Raw genomic sequence first — 18,630 nt, 5'->3', positions numbered from 1 at the left:
TGTGCTCACAATCTATTCCACATATATTCCACAGTCTAGTCCTCATCTGTGTAGAGCCACGAGCTTGATTTTATCATGTGTTACATGAGAGTGCACAAACATGAATGTTTAAATGAGAAACCAGTTTATCTTCAGTGAGCACTATTTGTGATCTACTAAATGACACCAACCACTTATCTACCTAAGGCTCCTCATCCAAGGACAGTCTGATGTACACCCCAACCTGGAGCAGCTGCTTTGCACTTCCTCCCCCTCAGCTTCAGACAACGTTCATCCTAGCCTAGTGAGGCTCTCTGTGGTTCAGCTCAGGCAGGGAAGGGAAACTGGCTAGACTTCTCAGTGGTCGCCTAACAGTTCAGTGGATGACTGAACCCTGCAGAATGAGGCGTTCTCCTGGATTTCTGGGCCCCAAGGCTTAATGTGTGATTAGCAATATTCTTCTGTCAACCTACTTGGCACACACTCGTACTTAATATATATTTGTGGATGAGAATGGTAGATTCCTCCCATTTGAGAGAGAAAATCTCTACAGTCCTTGTTATGTTTACATAGGTGTTTTGTGGGTGGGGGGGTGGGGAGTGGTAATAAAAATGTCTTTTAAATTTCCAAATGTAGACCAGAAATCCTTTCTTATATTAAAAAAACAGCCAAGGAAGTAAAATGTTTGTTAGCATAAAAATTAATCGTCATTTCTCGTGAATATCTCTGAAGCTCCAGTATTTTCTTTTTTTTTATTATTTTATTTTATTTATTTTTGGCTGCGTTGGGTCTTTGTTGCTGCACGCGGGCTTTCTCTAGTTGTGGCGAGCGGGGGCTACTCCTCGTTGCGGCGCGCAGACTTCCCATTGCGGTGGCTTCTCTTGTTACGGAGCACGGGCTCTAGGCGCGTGGGCTTCAGTAGTTGTGGCGCGCGGGCTCAGTAGTTGTGGCGCGCGGGCTCAGTAGTTGTGGCGCGTGGGCTCTAGAGCACAGGCTCAGTAGTTGTGGCACACAGGCTTAGTTGCTCTGCAGCATGTGGGATCTTCCCGGACCAGGGCTCGAACCCGTGTCCCCTGCATTGGCAGGCGGATTCTTAACCACTGCACCACCAGGGAAGCCCTCCAGCATTTTCTAATGCAAATAAATATTCTCCAGTTGGCAGCTTTAAAATTGATCGCTTAGTTGTTTTCAAGTCAAATGCATTTTAGCATCTTTTTTCCCCTTTGATTATCATTCCTTTTCTTTCCAAACATTTAGTAAATGAAATCGGTTCACTACTTCTGGGTCGTCCTAAAGAAAGTTATTTTTATTAATGTGCATAACGAGGATTCCTTTTAAATACAAAAGTTTCAGTTACACTACTGTTTCATATAACAGGAACTGATTTGTTTTTCCATTATGTATTTTCTTTCCACTCTAGGCCTTTTCTCAAACAACAGAGAATGTATTTTGTATTTGCTCAAATGCTGTCTTCTGTATCCACATGGTTGGCCATAGTTCTTCTAATATTTATCAGCCTTTTCCCTGAGATTCTCCTGATAGTATTAAAGAATGTAAGAAGAAGAAGTGCCAGGGTAAGAACTAAGTTTATATTACCACCTGATTTTTGGAAGGGGCTTCAATATCTGCCGTGAACTAAAAACTTTATTTAGAGAATTGCATTAGTTACAGCATGTTAAACCCCTCCTTACAGGTTCATCACTTAATTTCCTCTTCTGCATAAAAAGTATAGTAAAAAACTTCGTTATCCAATGCAGGTGGTAAGTAGATTCCTTAATAGTGTTCTATGTGACCTTTAGCAATCCATATGGAGTATCTCATATGCTCCATATGGAATTTTAAACAGAAAAAATGATTTTTTTTTTAATTTAACCTAGAATTTTCACACTGGGAATTCCACACCAACATTCCAGCTTTAACCTTAGAAATTTCCCCATGGGCTGTTTGCAGATTTTTTTTTTCAGTTGATAATCCCAATTTGCCTCTTTCAAACCTTTCCCCTTCCTTTAATTATAGTGCTGCTTAATCTCTGTGTTGCTTCTAGCCCTGTCTGTCCAGCAGTATATTTGAACCAAAGAGAATTCCCTGGATGTGGTTTCTACATCCTTCCCCTCTTGAACACACTTGTAAAAATTCAAGATTGTTTTATGAGTGTGTTTTTATTTTTGCTGCTTATATGGTAAATTTTTTGCGGGAATGAGAAGTTATTACCCTCTGTCAGCCTAATCGCTTGGCCCTGCATTGTCTGATATCTTTTGAGCCTTTCTGAAAAAGCCTTTAAACTGAAAGGGATAGATTAGCCTTGAAAATAAAACTTCTGGCAAATTTTGACCAACAGGTTAATTAAATATGTCATATTCCTACCAACACTAGCTCATTTTGCCAAACAAAACCCTGTTTCGATCATATTGACACCAATTAGATCTTGTATCCCCTCCAAGGCAATATTTTCAAGAAGTAGACTAAGCTATATCTACCTGATCTATTTCATTAAATTTGCCAACCAGTTTAGCCACAAAACTGGTTTGCCTTGATTTTTTTTTTTTTCCTATTGATTGATTCCAGTGGTTGGCATCATGCAGAATAGGGAACTAAAATGATTATAGTGGGAAAATCTTCAGTGATTAGATGTGTAAGAGAGGAGCTTCATGACACAAGTCAGTATCAGCCCCACTCAAAAGCAGTAGATTATCAGTGGCATAAGCCACATTGATTCTTGGTATACACGGCCAATCACTGTATAGTTAGGTGGTCAGAACTGGCCTTAACTCCCTGCTTCTGCATGCCTTATGGGTGGAACTGCACACAGTAACGTTAACCTAAGACCGCCTTAATCTCTCTCTAATCCTTCCAGTAGACCCCCCACTAACTCCTCCAGCCTGGTGTTTAGTCTTAGAATGGAAAAGTGGCATTTACTTGTCTGATTATACCTTTAATACCAGTTGAACAGGGATAAAACAGGTTCCTCCCAGAATGGCTCAAGTGGCAGTTTGCATGAAGCCAAACAGAAAATGTCACAGTGAGAAATCTTTTGGTGCCTTGTTGTAATAGAGATTTGTCTAGGAAGGATCTCCTTATTTGGGAGTAGACTTTGAGGAGTTCCTCGATGTTTTTCTTATTTGGGGTAATGGAGCTCATGCTAAATAATGGCTCACACCCAGCTTCATGCTGTAAAGATGAGACAAAAATCTCAGAAATCAAAACCTTCAAACATATCATCTTATCCTCTTCCTTAAGCCCTTTAAAAAAAAAGTTAGACACTGGCTGGAGGTGACTTTTACATAAATTAAATGGCTACTAAATATTTTAAATGTTTTTATATAAGTTAAATGGCCATTAAATGGAGGGATGCTACAAGGTAGTCACAGATAAAGACTTAGAACATTTTCTTTCCACGCAAACAGCAGATTCCAAACTTCTGTTGAACGAAAGCATGGAGTTCTGGGACTGTGGCCCTTTTTACTTAGCAGTGTAGAATGTTTCCAGGGTTCAGCATGAGATTTGTTTGCCATGGATTATGTCCATGATAGGAGGAATTCCAGTGTCTGTGCTGTAGCTTGGCGTGCTGATATGCTAGAACAACCAGGAGAATTTCCATAATCACCTTCATTCGTTCACTCATTCATTCATTTATTCCTATCGTCATTGAACCAGTGAACATGTGTTGAACCACCTACTGATGAACATCTCTCTTTACATCCAGAGTCTGAAAGGCTAAATGGTTTTTCAGACTCTATGGGATTGTGAGACTTGCAGATGAGACAAAACATTGTGGGCACTCAGCAGCACTGCCTTTTTTTTTTTCTTTTTTTTTTTCTTTTTTTCCCCTTGTGAGAAAATGCAAGAGCAAAGTAGTGCATATGAATGCATAAAGGCCAACTGAAACATGGCAGCCATGACTACTCTGATAAGTCACATCTATTTACACAAGGCTCTAGTTGGCCACATCAAAGAGGCAGAGGCCACTTCTAAGATAAAGGAGAAAAGAGTATTTTAATGACCAACAGTCTGGCATCCTGGGTGACTTCCTACTTTGTTCAATATCCCTTGCTAAGACATTGGCCTCATTTTAAAGAAACGCAAAGGATTCTTTTACACCGGGTCAGCCTCATACCTGACAGGCTCCCTAATGGGATAAAATGCGTGTCCCGAGCTAGAGGTAGAAGATCCCCCTGACTTCAACCAGTAAGCTAGGGATCCTTTGTATGTAGAGCCAGAAATGCCTGTGGTAAGTAGACTGCCAGTGCTATCCTCCTGTGAGTCTTGGCAGCTGCTTTAAGAAGGGAACTCAGCAGTGGATAGAGAAAATGTCTATGGCATTTGAGAAAGAAGCTAAGCCATTTACATTTAACAATTATAGAAGCAGCCTTCTGTTGAATTCTATTCAATTCAGCACACATTGCCCGAGGGTCGACTGTAAGCTAGCTGCTGTACTAGGTGTTGATCATTCAGAGAAGAATCAGATGTAGCTCCCTCTCACAAGGAGCTCTCACTCTAGTTGAGTTATAAAGGGGACTTATTTGGAACACTTCTGTAAGCAGGTATAAACAGAACAGTAGATTCAATACTATGGCTTGTTGTAACACAGCTGAGCTATTTCAAGGTCCAAGTCACTACCTCCAGAAGCCTCCACCACAGCTGAGTTCTGTCATGATATTAGCATTAGAAAGAATTCTCTCTTAGAAAATAGGTTCCCTCACTCGTTTAACTCAGGGGTAAATATTTTCACACCCTTATTTTCAGCAGTGTAGTTAATTCTTGAGCTAAAGTCCCATCATTAAGGATCATAGGACTTTTCTTTAGCTTATAAACTGACGAAGGAAGCCTCATCGCCATGCTGCTGACAAGCGTATGATGAAACTATCATGGAGCACTGAACAGTGGTACAGCAGATAACACTTTAAAGGAAATTTAAAGTTTAGGATTTTTGGTATTTCAAAAAGCTGTGTCCCCTCTTAAGCACATTTCTTGGGCTGTCTCTTAATCGATGAAATACACCTGGACCTTCTGGCCAACTGGTAAATACCAGTTCCCATTTCCAGCGGAGGAATTTTCCACATATCTTTATGTAAAGTTTTCCCGTGTAAACCACCATGATCTAAAGGAGGCTTGACTTTGCCTAGTAGACATGGAAACACTATAATCTAATGAGAATGGACCCAGCAACATGGCCATACCTTGCATGTGAGGTCTGCACAAACAACAGGAAACATTCCATTACGCAGGGAGCTCTTTCAGAGTGGAAGACAGGAAAAGGAAGAATGTCAGGTGTCTGAGCAAAATTCCCAGAGAAAGCACTTTGGAGAATACAATTTATCTTTATAATAACAATGGTGACAATGATGATTACTATTGCAATCCTGACAGTGTCACATAGAACCAAGAGTTCTAAGGGTAACAGTCCTGTCATCTAAATTAGACAAATATAAAGTTGAATCCTAACATCGTGGCTGTTGAGGTGGACCTTTATGCATTGGCCTCTTTGACAAACTGCTAATTGAGCCAGAGTCAAAGCTCTCTAGATGACTGCAAAGGAATGTGGAAATTTCATACTGTTTTAGTTATCTCCCATCCTTCTCACCCTCCCCCAACCAGTTGCTAGCTGTGTCAATTTTTTTATTGCTTTACTCTTTCCATGCTCTCTGCTGCCTTCTGTACTTTCATATTTCTTTTGTTTTCCTTTATAAAGTAACCTATTAACCCCTAAAATTTCTACTTCCTAGAAATACTTTTATCTCTGACCGTTGGAAACAAGGTTTTGAGCACACCAAAATGTGTTTCAGTTACAGTCTTAAATAGATGGGCTTGTATTTTAAACACAGGGTGGGTGATTTGGTATCATGTTAATCTTGTTGCAAGGTTTTTGCTCACAAAATAGAAGACAGAGCAATTTAAAATTTTTTTCTCAGAAACGAAATATTTATTTCTCTAGCTTTATCAATTGGTAATTTGCATGTTACCAACATGTCACCAACTGTATTTAAGGTAAAATGTGAACAGGAAAAAATGTAGTTATGTTAAAATATATATGAATAAATAAAAATATTTGCCTTTAGAAGTTTAAGTGTTTATTAGACTGTGTTAGATATATGTGTTACTTTAGCTGGTTTCTTTTTGTAAGCGTATTTCCATTAGCTGCTAAGGAGATAATATGGGTAATCTTGATTAGCAGAATCATTAAGCTCATCCGCATAGTTGACCACTCATCTTCTGTTTTGCTTGAGCAATACCAAAACGAAGTCTATAAATTAGCCTATAGCTTTAGGCACAGAATAAGAAAAAACAAAACTAACCTCTTAGGTTTTCTGATTAAACTTTAAGTTATCGATTTTTACTTTTTCTAAGTGTTTTAAAGGAAAAATTCATAGCTCTTCAGCCAACGCTTTTAAAGAGTCCCTGTAGGAGAAAAGGGGGAAACTGATCAAATTATGTTAGAATAAAGGAAGTTAAAGATTGGTTCAGAGGTAAATGGCACTGAAGTGTGGTTTCACCAACAGTTTTTCCATTATGTTAGTTTTGATTAGGTTTTTAACCTGGCACTGCCCAAGGGCAGTCAGTCCCTTCATATTCCATCTATGCAATTGGATAGGGGAGACAGTTACTTCAATATAGACTGGTGATGGACCCTCAGCCTAGCTCTCTGACCAGTGGATTTTGAACAGTGTAAGCTAGTGAGTTAATGATTAGAGATGAGCTTTATTTCAATGAGAAACATATTTTTTAATTACTTTATTCAAAATAGTCAATCTTCCCATTAAGAAAAAAATTTTTTAATTGCTATACAGAGAAATAGTAGTTTGCTCATATAATAGACTATTCCTAACTCTAACTCTACTTTTACTTCAGAAAGTAATGTCTTCAAAACTAACGTCATTTCGACTTCGAATTCTCAAGGTTTCTTTTTAAATGTTTTACATTTCAGAGAATATTTACTTTTTTTTTTTCTTTTTGGTTTCTGCATTTCTCTTTTTTCTACTGCAATTTTCCACCTTTTGTGCAATTGTGAACAAGGTAACGAAACGCCTCCCTTCCTCAGGAACATCTACTATCTTCATGCTTTCTCAAACTTCCAGCAATCACAGTTTCTCTTGGAGTGAATAAGGTGATTTCCTTTCTTAATGTTCCAACTTGCTTGCATTCTCATTTGCTTGACATCATTTTCTGATTCTTTATGAAAAATTCTCATGACTCATCTTTACATCTTCTATTGATACTTAAGAATATTTTGCCATTTTCCTTTAATCATTTGTTCACCTTCTCAAATTGTCACACTGGAGAGAAAGTGATTTTCAAAAACTTGGGACTGTAGGTCTGTAGTCCCATTGGTTCCTGGTCGTAGTAGAAGCCACAGTGTGTTACAGCTAGTCTGTTCACTAAGACAGGAATGTTTTGCACAAATTCGTCTTTGTTCAGTACACTCACAGTACCGGCACAACTCTCAGAGGTGTTCACCAAAAGGATGGTAAGGTTTACTAATCGAACCATATTGACTTCATCAACCGCATAACTTAACCAGTGTCATTTCAAAAACCCAAGTTTGCCACGTACTACTAATGTCTGTATTCTTCTACCATGAAAACAATTCAACTCGAATTGGAGACTTTCTTAGGTCTTTAAATGTATTCATTTAAATGTTACGCATTTGCTGTAGTGTAATCATTTGTACTTTTGGCCAGAGGAGTAGTCTGTAGGAAATTATTTTTTTCTTCGTACATTTTTATCACCAGGTAGGTTAACCAGTCTTCAAATGCTTTAAGTATCTTTACCTCACTATTACAGAGAAATCTGAGCTGTAAAAAGGCATCTGACTCATTATCCACCAGACCTTCAGTCAGACCTCTTCTTTTACGAACATTCTCAGACGAATCTAATATATTGTAACAGGTACCTAGTGTTAAACAAGCGGGCTGGCTTTAAAGAAACAGATTAACAGCATTATAAAGAAAAAATGAAAATATCACTCTCTAAATTTTCTCTGCTGTTGGTGTGGTGAACTTTATACTATTCTTTGCAAAAATATAAAGATGCATTGCTTGGAATATGGAGGAATACATATTTTAAATTTGCTAAGCCCCCAAATAAAATTTTAGGCGTTTTCCAGAACTGAAGGGCAATACAGTATATTTAATTTATAAGGGGCATGTTGTCATGGCATCACGTGAAAATGCTTGTTAATACTGATTAGGAAATATAATTTTGATTTTAAAAGATGATTTGGAAAAATTGAAAATAAATATTCCAAAATTGCATCTGTATAATATCAAGTCAGTTTTAGCACTGCATGTTCTTTTGGGAATTATGTGAAAATAATTCAATGTGTTTGTACCTCCATGTGCTGTGTCTGTGTTTCCAGGTATATATTTAATGTCCTTGTAAATGTCTGATCCCCAAGTATATGTTAATGAACCAATCTACTCTAATCACTTTTTGTAGTGTCAAGTTTTATTCAAGCTAAATGTTTCAACTTTCAGAGGTAAAACCTTTCCTAGCCATTCAGGGGGATGCTGGCCTAATCATATAGAACGCTTCATAATTAATTTTTCCAAAAGTGAGTAAATTAATTTTATAACATTGTTTCATTTACCCCCAAAAAAAGATTTGGAAGGAATTGATATGCCATGGGAGGAATCCTTGAACTCAGAATGACTCCTCTACGTGTACTCATTTTCCCACTGCAGGGGCCTCTGTCACCCTAGACCTTTAAAGGTCTTTTATCCATCCATGGGAATGTAGAATAATTCAAGAATGAGGTTTACAAGCTTGTCAGCTTGGAAACAACTCTATATGGCTTAGGTCAGGGCTGTCTTTCATGCCCACATAAAAATTAATGATCATCATGAATGACAATTGCAGGTCAGTTCACTGTGATGCTAACAATTGTGAGTCCACCTCATAGGCCCATTTTTTCATCAGCTATCAACTTCCCTACCCTCCAGCAAAGAATAAAAATTGAGCTAATGGATTGAATCCATTGGTTCTTCTATCTCCTACTGTTCATCACAGTCTGCATCTGCAGTGTTATTTTGGAAGCCAATTCATTTTGTCTCAGTCTACATACATCCTTTTACCCATTTGGACTGACTCACCTGCTTATGTTGTCCCTCAGTAATGAATCTGCTTCCCAGTAGCCTTCAAGGTCTTTGACTATTTTGTTCCAGATAGCCTTGTCCTAAGCTGAGTGATGCATTTTAGCTATACTGTTTCCAGTGAATTTTGTGTCCCCCTGGATTGCTTGCCTTAGCTTGGTCTGTGGTTTGGGAGACTAGGCTGGGTAGCAGACACTGCTACTGCTTTTGGTCTCTCCAGGGCCTTAACTCCTACAATGCCTAACACAACTGAGGAAGTTTTTTTCAAAATCCAATTGTTTTATTTTTAGTGTAGTTATTTCTTCTAGGAATATATTTTCATGTGACATTATTTCTTCTCCAAGGAAAATATTTGGCAATTAGTTTAGCCACCGAGTTTGTCCCTTGGTTGATAAGGGAACTGCCTGACTCCTTTTATAAGTTCTCAATGTGAATGGCAACCTTATTTTGGTTAGGGTCACCCTGACCCTGCTACCTGAAGAACTAATATGAGAAAATGGAACATCAAAAGGAATGGAAGGTATTCTAAAGAACTTCTAGTCCAAGTATGGCAAGGAAGGTGCACCTAAAGGGGGAGAAAATGGTGCACCTAAAGGGGGAGAAAATAGTACACCCCTTAAGGCCCTCCGCTACTCAGGTTTTAAAAAGTTGGATTTTTGAGTGGAGAATCAAGGGTTAGGTTCACTCCCTTGACATAGGACTTCCACTTCTCCACATACCTGATTTATACTCACTGATCAGTTGCCCTATCATGCCCCATCCTGATCATAGCATGTGATAGTGTTTAGAGGACAAAGAAGAATCTACAGATTTCTTAGGGAGATTTCTGTGGTTTCTTTTCTAAAAAGATGATGAATAAGAAAAACAGGAGTCAGTTGACTCATAGATACATGATCTACCAAAAAGAAAATTAACTTCAATATTATAGAGAGGAAACATGTTTCTTTAAGTAAAGGAAAAGTACTTTCATAACAGTCCTTCAGAACAATGTATCTTCAGACTTTGTCGTAATTAACACAACCAAAAAACAGTTGATGCATTCATTCAACATGTCCGGAACATCTGCTGTGCGCCAGACACTGGGCTAGGTGCTAGAGATAGAAAGTTAAATAAAATGTCCCTGTTTTCATGTCCCTTCTGTCCCTCACAGACTAGAAGGGATCTTAGTGAGCTAAGCCTCTGCTGTCCTAGTGGTACCAGTTCTTAAAAGAACCCTGGAGCAGTCCAAAAGCAAAAAGCAAGTCTGAATCTATTCAGCTGACAAATGAATAAAGGATTCAAAATTGGTTATTGTGTCACTTTTTTTTCCCCTGCATGTGAATAAAACTTGGCAGCTTTGTTAAAACAATTGTTTTATTCTCATAACAAAATTTACTACTTGATTTATTTTTGAAAATGCTGAACAGATGGTTTTACATTATTATTAAGATAAAACTTTTAACTCTGTGTATTTTAAATCTTTCAGAATCCGAATCTTGAACTGCCTATGTTATTGTCCTACAAGCATATTGACAGTGGTTACAGCTAAAAGAAAGCATGAAGAAGCAACTACAAAAAGTTATCATCTCAGGATACTTGATATGCAACAAACTAAACCACTGTCTTATGTCTAAGGTTCAGAATAAATGTCCACTAAGATACCAAATGACTCTCTTAAGCATTTACAGTTATTGTAAGTAGCCGTTATGGCCAAAGCTCTAAGTTATGAATTATATGAAGGTTGAAAGCAAGAATATTTAGAATTTCTGGCTTTAGATAGAATAAAATAACTACCAAATGGGTGCTCTTTTAACCCATGGACTCTGAATGGATTTAAATACAATAGTATAAAGTAGAAGTCATGCAATGGGAATGAATAGATTTTGCTAATATTACTTTTTTTGCCTGGCAGAAGAAATAGGCAATTTGGATCACATTTCTTGTTCCTGCTGAATGATAATGTTAAATTATTTTTTTCAACATATGAAAGGAATACTTGAAAATATAAGAGTACTAAATCAGTGCATCAGATAGTAGTTAATCCTTTCTGTTCACCCACATGCTAATTTTGTCTTGATAGAATATCCTTGCCAAAAAATAACTTGAAAGGTGGAAAGAACGTTAACCCTGGGTATTTTTGCAAAAATCAAAAGAAATTATTTATTTTTGTTCTTCTGGATTACACTTAATGAGTGTAAGGCTACTAGATTGGAAAAGAAAGCATTTCCAATCAGTAGCTCCTCAAAATAGTTAAGATATAATAGATTTTCCCAATATTAGTTGTACTGGGATCTGAGGCAAGGTGGGCAAAACCACAGTTACATAAAAATAAAGGCCATTCTGAACATCAGTCTTTTATAATTTTTTTGTGGAGAGGAAGGAAGAATAGCTTAATTTCAAACTGTTAACGGTTTTTATTTGAAAGAGGTTGCATCTGTGCATATATGCAGCACTTTTTTTTTTTTTAACTCGCCGATTTGGGAGGAGGAAGGGTCCATAGCACGACTCTGAACATGAATGTTGTCTCTCTTAGCAAACTTGGCTAGAGTAATGGTCTAACTCTAAACCACGAGATTCACCTTGGTAAAGTCCTTGACTTACTGGACTAGAGGGAGGTTTTAACCTCCTAAGGAGTTCACCTAAAACATATAAATGTGGTGTGTCTTTATTAAATGTTAAAATTAAACACACGCTTTTTTTGGATATAAGTGACTACATTTGACTACTAGATTGAAATGGTCTTTTAAAAGGTATTTTCTTACCAGTTTCCATTCTTGGTTGTCTTTCTGGCATGCCTGTACTATTATTAGTGTTTATATTGTACCTTGATTTGGAGAAGTATTAGATTCAGTCTATACCAGTGTATTTATAAAGTCCATATGGCACATTTGATTCTTCCATTTATATTTTGTGTTAATGTTTAGGTGTAATTTTTCTTAAATTTTAGAAAGGACATAATTTCAGTTGTCAGAAACCATTCCATCATTACTGACCCTTTTTCATTATTTCATTTGTTCTCATCTATCAGTATTATTTTTGAGTATTTTGTTAGGTGCCATCACACCTTCCTAGGTGTGCTGTGTTCTAGTAGCCTAGTATTTGGGGCAGTCTGCTGAAAACCAAGTCCATATATTCTTTACCTATTCCAAAGAGCTAAAAAATCAGACCCAGGAAAGTTTTCGATGTTTTGTTGTTGTTCTTGTTTTTATAGTTGTTGCTGTATTGTTATTGTTGTTTTACATAAGAATTATAAGGACTGTGAATACAGAGGGCCCACCTTAATTAGAGAGGCTTGTTTAATGCAGACCATTAGAGATGTGACATAATCAGAATATCTAGGGTAGTGGAAATGTAACTGGTGGCATGTAAAATTCCTTGCATCCTGGAAGAAAGACAAGGGGGATTTAGAGTTGTGTCTAATAAGCTACACATTACACTGCAGCTCAAATTCACGATGGCAATGATGTGTAATATCATGGCCTAGATCCTTGAGAGGGACCTGACTTTATTTTTTGAAAGATATTTTATTAGTGAGCAAAAAAATTGGTTAGCGTGGGCTTAGCAGATGGAATAACTTGAAGTAAGCCATCCAGTGTTCCTATCACTACAATCTAACCACCTTATTTTGTGTCAGAGAAAGGGGTAAAATGTAATAATAGGATCATATACCCATCATTTGAATAATTTTGAACTACAAAATGTCCTTGTAGTTTTCACAGCTGTTCTCCACTCTTTGAGGATGTTACCTACGAAACTGAAAACATAAATTCCATATCTACCACATTTACACCAGCAACAGTATAAAATACAAGCCTAAATTTGCAAAATCCATAATAATTTAGTGATGGAATTTTTTAATAACATGCAGTATATAAATGCAGATTTTATGCAAGTGTTGACGAAATCATTTTTCAGCTTGCAAAATGGGACTGCAATATTACATTTTTCACTTCAGCAATTTTTTACATCGTTTTTGCTTTCTATAATGAATGTGAATGCCATCTTTTATGAATGCAACTTGCCTTTTTCATTACAGAAATTTTGTTTGATGTAATCAATAAACTTTGGTATGATATGATTGATATTTTTAGCGTCTTTTTTGGGAAGGTCTGTCTGACGTAAAAGTAATATGGAAGCAATTTGGTGATGGGAAATAAGTTTCTAATTTCCTCCTTGCCTGTACAACTCACAAAAGACTGACCATTTCTGCATACGTTCAACTAGCACTTGAGGGCAATACCTAATTTGGGGAGTTTCCAATATTTGTGGGAGTTTTGAATAAGGCTGTATCTGGTTGCTGCATACGTAAAAGTCCAGCCAAATCAGCAAGTACATATTGAAAGTCTGCTGTGTGCTTGGCAGTGCTCACTCGTTGGAGGTTGTACGATACATGGTCTGTGTCTGCATCCCATTGAAATCATTTGATTCTTAAGTACCCAAAGATACAGGGATTTTACAATAGTGTGTGTTTACACCAAAGGTGTGTGTGTTTACACCAAAGGTGTGTGTGTACACCTTTCTGTCCCTCGCCCCCCTTCCCCTACACCTCTCTCCCCCTCTCCCCATCCCCCTTCCTTCCCTGTGTCGTTGCTCAGCCTGCATCTAAGGCCTTGTGAAAGTCCTTTTCCTTGAAAAACCCTGCCCTCCTTGACTTCTAAGAAAGTAAAGTCTCCGCTGTAGCTGGTTTCATTACGTTTTTACACTTCAGTCTCTATATTTTTGTAGTCTTTTAATCTTGTTAGTCTTTGACCTACATTTAGAGCATTTCCTCTTTTTTTTGTTGTAAAGTGGGAAATGTGCTATATTTGGAGGTAAGACCTGAGTTAAGTTTCAGCTTTGCCACTTAGAGCCATTTCCCTCTCAGTCCTCTTTCTTCTCGCCTATAAAATGGTGTCTTGGGGGTGAAGGGTGATCAAGTGAGGTAAAAGATCATAATTGCTTTGTAAAATGTCATTTGCTAGTCAGCTGAATGCATTGCTATTTTTCTGTTAAGGGGTTTTGTTGTTGCTTTGACATTTTTAATAAATAGTTGTCATTTACCAAATTTTCATAGATATGTCTTAGATTCTTTCTACCTTCTTGGAATTAGTCTGTTCAGGTTTCCTTCCCTTCCCCCATCCAGCCTATTAAGACGCTGCCTCACTGTGGAGTCTGCCCAGGATTGGCCAATAAAGTAAGTATTGTGAGGGGCTGAGTGGTTTGGCCCCTTCAACAAGAAGCACATGCAAAGGTTAGGGGCTGAGGTTATCACTATGGTTATTCAGTGAATGTGTCCGCAGCTGAAGTGCTGGATGCATACTAATGAAGCTTGAAAGCCTGAGTTCTGGGAATAGTTGTCAGGAAAATGGGGGGCTTAATTATTTCACAACATTTTTAAATTAATTTGACACGTATTTCCCAGCAACTGACGGGTAAGGAAATGTGGCCTCAGTTCCTAGTACGTGGACCTATTGTGGACCAAGCAAGTCCTCATCTCATGGGCTTAGGAGCAAGTGCTATGAGCAGGCCTCTGGCTGAAAGAACAGTGCACCTCTTGGTGGGGCAGAATGCCTGCTAGCCAAAGGTCCTTGGCCCTGGCTCTTTGGGTGGAGGGGGCAATGGATGTTCATAGCTAAAATGCCTGCTGCTGCTTTGATCTCTTCATCAATTTGTTAGGACATATTTCCTACCAGTAAAGCCACTAAAAGCCCAACTCCTCATGTAAGCTAACACTTAGATAGCATTTACTATGTGCCAGGCACTGTTCCAATAACTTTACATATATTCACTCCTTTAATAATCCCGACAACCCTATGAAATAGGTATTAACATTTCTCCATCTGACAGATAAGGAAACTGAGTCACCAGCCAAGGTCACACAGTCTGGTAGAACCAGAATTTAAACCCAGGTCTTCTGACTGTAGTCCAGGCACTTAACCAGGACACTGCATTTCCATCATTATATCACCTTTGATGGCCTGAATAAATAATCACAACATTAATGCAAAATGTTAATGTCAGCTATGAGACAGCATCAGACAGATCCAAACTGAGGGATATTCTACACTTTAACTGGCTTGTAATCTTCAAAATTATTAACATGATTAAAGACGAAGACCCAGAAATTCCCAGATCAAGGAAATGAAGATGACATAACAAGTGCAGCGTATGGTCCTCAGTTGGATCCTGGACCAGAAATTGGACATTAGCGGGGTAATTGATGAAGTTTGACTGTGGTATATAGGTTATATCAAAGTTAATTTCCTGATTTTTGAAATTGTGCTGTGATTATATTTGGGGGGCTCTGAGTGGAGAGTATATGGGAATTATTTGTACTATTTTTGCAACTTAAGTCTGAAATTATTTCAAAATTATAATTTGAGAAATAAAGCTAAAACATAATGAAGTATACAAATATTAATGGGAGAGGGCATTAAACTGAGCTGACTATAGAAGACTAAAATATAATTTATTAACAAATATCTGCATAGCACTTTACAGAATGCTTTTGCCTACCTCATTTAATCTTCACAACAGCTCTATGTAGAGATCATTAAATTCCAGATTCTTAAAGATAAAGAAACTGGGGCTCAGGACTTCCCTGGCCGTCCAGTGGTTAAGACTCTGCGCTTCCACTGCAGGGGGCACGGGTTTGATCCCTGGTCAGAGAACTAAGATCCCACATGCCGCACAACCAAAAGAACTAAACGAACAAAAAGAAGAAACGGGGGCTCAGATAAGTTAATTATCTTGTCCCTGGTCCCTCAGGACTGAACCTAGGTCTGATCCACGTGTTTCCCGCTACACTGCACTGCGGTTTGTCTAGGATTCCTAAAGCATGTCCTGCTGGAGTCTACAATAATTTAAAAGGAAATCTTTCTGCAGTCATTTTTCCTGTAGGTTCATCTGGATGCGTCCGTCTACCCTAGATCAAACCATGAATGAGACTCATGCCAATGCCCTTAAGGTTGAGGCGGGTGCCCTCAGAATGCCCTAGGCCCAGGTTTTCCCTTCCATCTAATTTGTTGTTGAACTAGGTTTCCCTCACGTTTTTCAGGTGGTTCCCGAGGCAAGTTTTATCCTCCTAACCCAGCTTCCCCCCATCTGAGTGAGAATACAAATAAGCTCCTTCAATTTAATAATGAGGCATCAGGCTAGCCACCTGGTATCTAAAATATGTACATCGCTTAAAGTAAGAATGTGGGAATGTTGCCGGCAATCTCCATCTCAAATTATTCTACCCCACTCCTAGCAAAAGTCTGGCTGAGATGATTGTTTAGTATTTCCCAAACTGGGTTGTATGAAGCATTAAGAGTCCTAGGAAATGTTATTAGAAAGTCCTTGAAAAAGGGGGTTCCCTGGTTAACTAACTTTGGGAAGTTCTGTGTATGATTGCCCTAAGTTACAATGCATACTAGAACATTAAACTCTATGAGAGATCTAATATTAAACCCATTTGACTTCTTTTAACCCACAATGTTCCAAACACTGGACCAAGGAAACCTTTTTGCATAGACCACCTAATAACAAATCGTTGGACACCAGTTTTCCATGGAACACTCTTTCCTCCCCACTCAGTTGATGGAGTTCATTTTCATGATCTGAGAAAGATGTAAATGAAGACAGTTTTCAAGCCAAAAGCCTCAAACTCCAAAGTAGAAAACAGAGACCATTCTATGTATTTAAAATGGAGGGAACTTAAAACAGGGAATTGATTACACATGTGATGGCAGAGGGGCAAAGCCAACTGGGGCTCTTTGTAAAGCAGCCCAGAGATGAGAAAGAGGAGGTGGCCAGAACCACTCAGGCTGAGGGGACAAAGAGAAGGTGGCGATCCTGGATGCTATGGCAGAAACAGGAATCATGGTGGACCTACCTGGAGAGGCTGGAACAACAGCAGACTCAGCCACTGTTAAAGATGCAACATGAGGTACAAACACCCTGGCTTCTCCCGCCTGCCCCCAAGCCTCTGGCTGGACCTAGGTGGAAGCCAGCCATCTTGGGAAACAGCTTGAAGGGAGTCACTCCCCAGCATCACAGAATAGAGCAGAGCTGGGAAGTGCGAGCAATGCATGTAATCTGAACTGACTTCTGTAATATACTTAGTGTGATACATACAGATGATAACTTTTATGGATGCATAGCTTAATGGAAGTAGAAGGCCGTTGTATAATACAGTCTTCTCAATTAGTAATAATAGACACTTAAGCGTAAACACTAGAGCAAAATGAAGGAGTAAGCATATCTAGATAAATTCACCTACATCGTATTCAAAATTAAAAATTCACAAGGGTCTGGATAAAATCTGCAATATTAATTGCAAAGGGAGTAATTTTCCCTCTTCATGTTCCTGCCTCCGCCCATAAAATAGGAACTCTCACCCTCCCTGAAGCATGTGGAACGAGGTTTCTGCCCCTCTCTCTGCCCACTCAAGTACTAATGGGTGAGCCTGGAGAAGGGTTTATTCCATGTGTGCGTGTGCACACACGTGTGTGTGTTTCTGCCTGCTCTGGCCCCTTCTCTTTTAGAGCTGCCAGCTTCGAGTCTGCTGGTGTTCTTTTCTCCATCCCTGGATCTTCTGTGCAGTAAGCTCACTGGGGACAGGGAACCATACTGGAAGGGTGGAGGGGTGGTTTCGGTTTTCCAGCCACTGAAATCTTTGACTACAATGGATAAATTCAATTCAGGGATGTCATTTCCGCCGCAAGCTAAGCCAAGTTTTAAAATGCAGCTTTGCAAATAATAGATGGCTATTTTGTCTGCTTCAGGCACTTCTGTGTTCTTAATGCCTAGAGCAATTCTGGGACCATAGGTGGTATTTAACAAACACGTCGTAAATGAGCAACTGCATTTTATCTGTCTGACTGATGCCTGAGCCTATTTCTCAACTGGTTTGAACTCCCAAGGGAGAGAGAGAGATGACAAGATGGGGGAGGAGTGTTCTTTGCATTTTCCCCTTTACCTTCTCCATATTCAAACAGATAGCCAGCTCATTACCTTAAGAAGTATATAGTACCAGAAAAACATAAAACTGCCTGCACAGCTTTTGGCTGTGTTGCAAAGGCAGATCATTAAGAAGAATGTAGAAGGTTTGCAGAGAAGAGGGCAAAGGGGAGTCACGGGCAGGGAGTGTCTCGGGGAGGAGAAATGAGGACGGGGCCTTTGAGTGCAAAGAGCAGGCAGAACCTGTGTTCTTCTGCAGAGCAGCCCCTACAGGGTAACGGCAGGAACAGAGAGGACAACGGCTGGGTGCCTCTAGGCAGACAGGATCCTAGCCAGCCAGCCTTGGCAGAGACGTCCAAGCCTCCACATGGCAAGAGCCAGGAGAGCTTCTGGCTGTAGGAGACACTATGTAGATTGGGATGATGGACCTCTCGGGTATAAGTGTGGATGATGACTGAGGACCAGACAGGTGCCCTTGTCCGTCTCCAACACCTTGACACAGCATTAGCTCCAAGAACCATAGAACAGCCCTGAGGAGGGGGACCCGTGGAGGGACAATTTGCATTCATTCATTCATTTGCTCACTCATTCATTTATTTAGGCATCCTGGCAGGAGGGGAGCTAGACAGGGTTAGAAATTGAATTTACTTTTCAAATATATTTG

At 39.0% G+C, this 18,630-nt stretch overlaps 1 protein-coding gene across 3 annotated transcripts in view; it reads left to right on the top strand.

Annotated features, from left to right (window-relative positions):
- Nucleotides 1–10,775, top strand: part of ATP11C (ATPase phospholipid transporting 11C) — a 164,755-nt gene extending 153,980 nt beyond the window's left edge. For 2 of the 3 annotated variants that reach the window (XM_061179540.1, XM_061179542.1), the window contains 3 exons: nucleotides 1,400–1,553; nucleotides 7,759–7,863; nucleotides 10,531–10,611. In XM_061179540.1, the coding sequence (XP_061035523.1) occupies nucleotides 1,400–1,553; nucleotides 7,759–7,860 (256 nt within the window). In that variant the 3' untranslated portion in view covers nucleotides 7,861–7,863; nucleotides 10,531–10,611. Of the gene's footprint in view, nucleotides 1–1,399; nucleotides 1,554–7,758; nucleotides 7,864–10,530 lie in introns of all 3 variants that reach the window. The other variant, XM_061179541.1, reaches the window with a different exon arrangement.
- The last annotated feature ends 7,855 nt before the right edge of the window (nucleotides 10,776–18,630 follow it).

Source organism: Eubalaena glacialis, chromosome X, assembly GCF_028564815.1.
Source record: "Eubalaena glacialis isolate mEubGla1 chromosome X, mEubGla1.1.hap2.+ XY, whole genome shotgun sequence".
Classification (NCBI taxonomy): Eukaryota; Metazoa; Chordata; class Mammalia; order Artiodactyla; family Balaenidae; genus Eubalaena; species Eubalaena glacialis.
The sequence above is the reverse complement of the archived record's forward strand: the minus strand, read 5'-3'. Positions and strand labels throughout refer to the sequence as shown.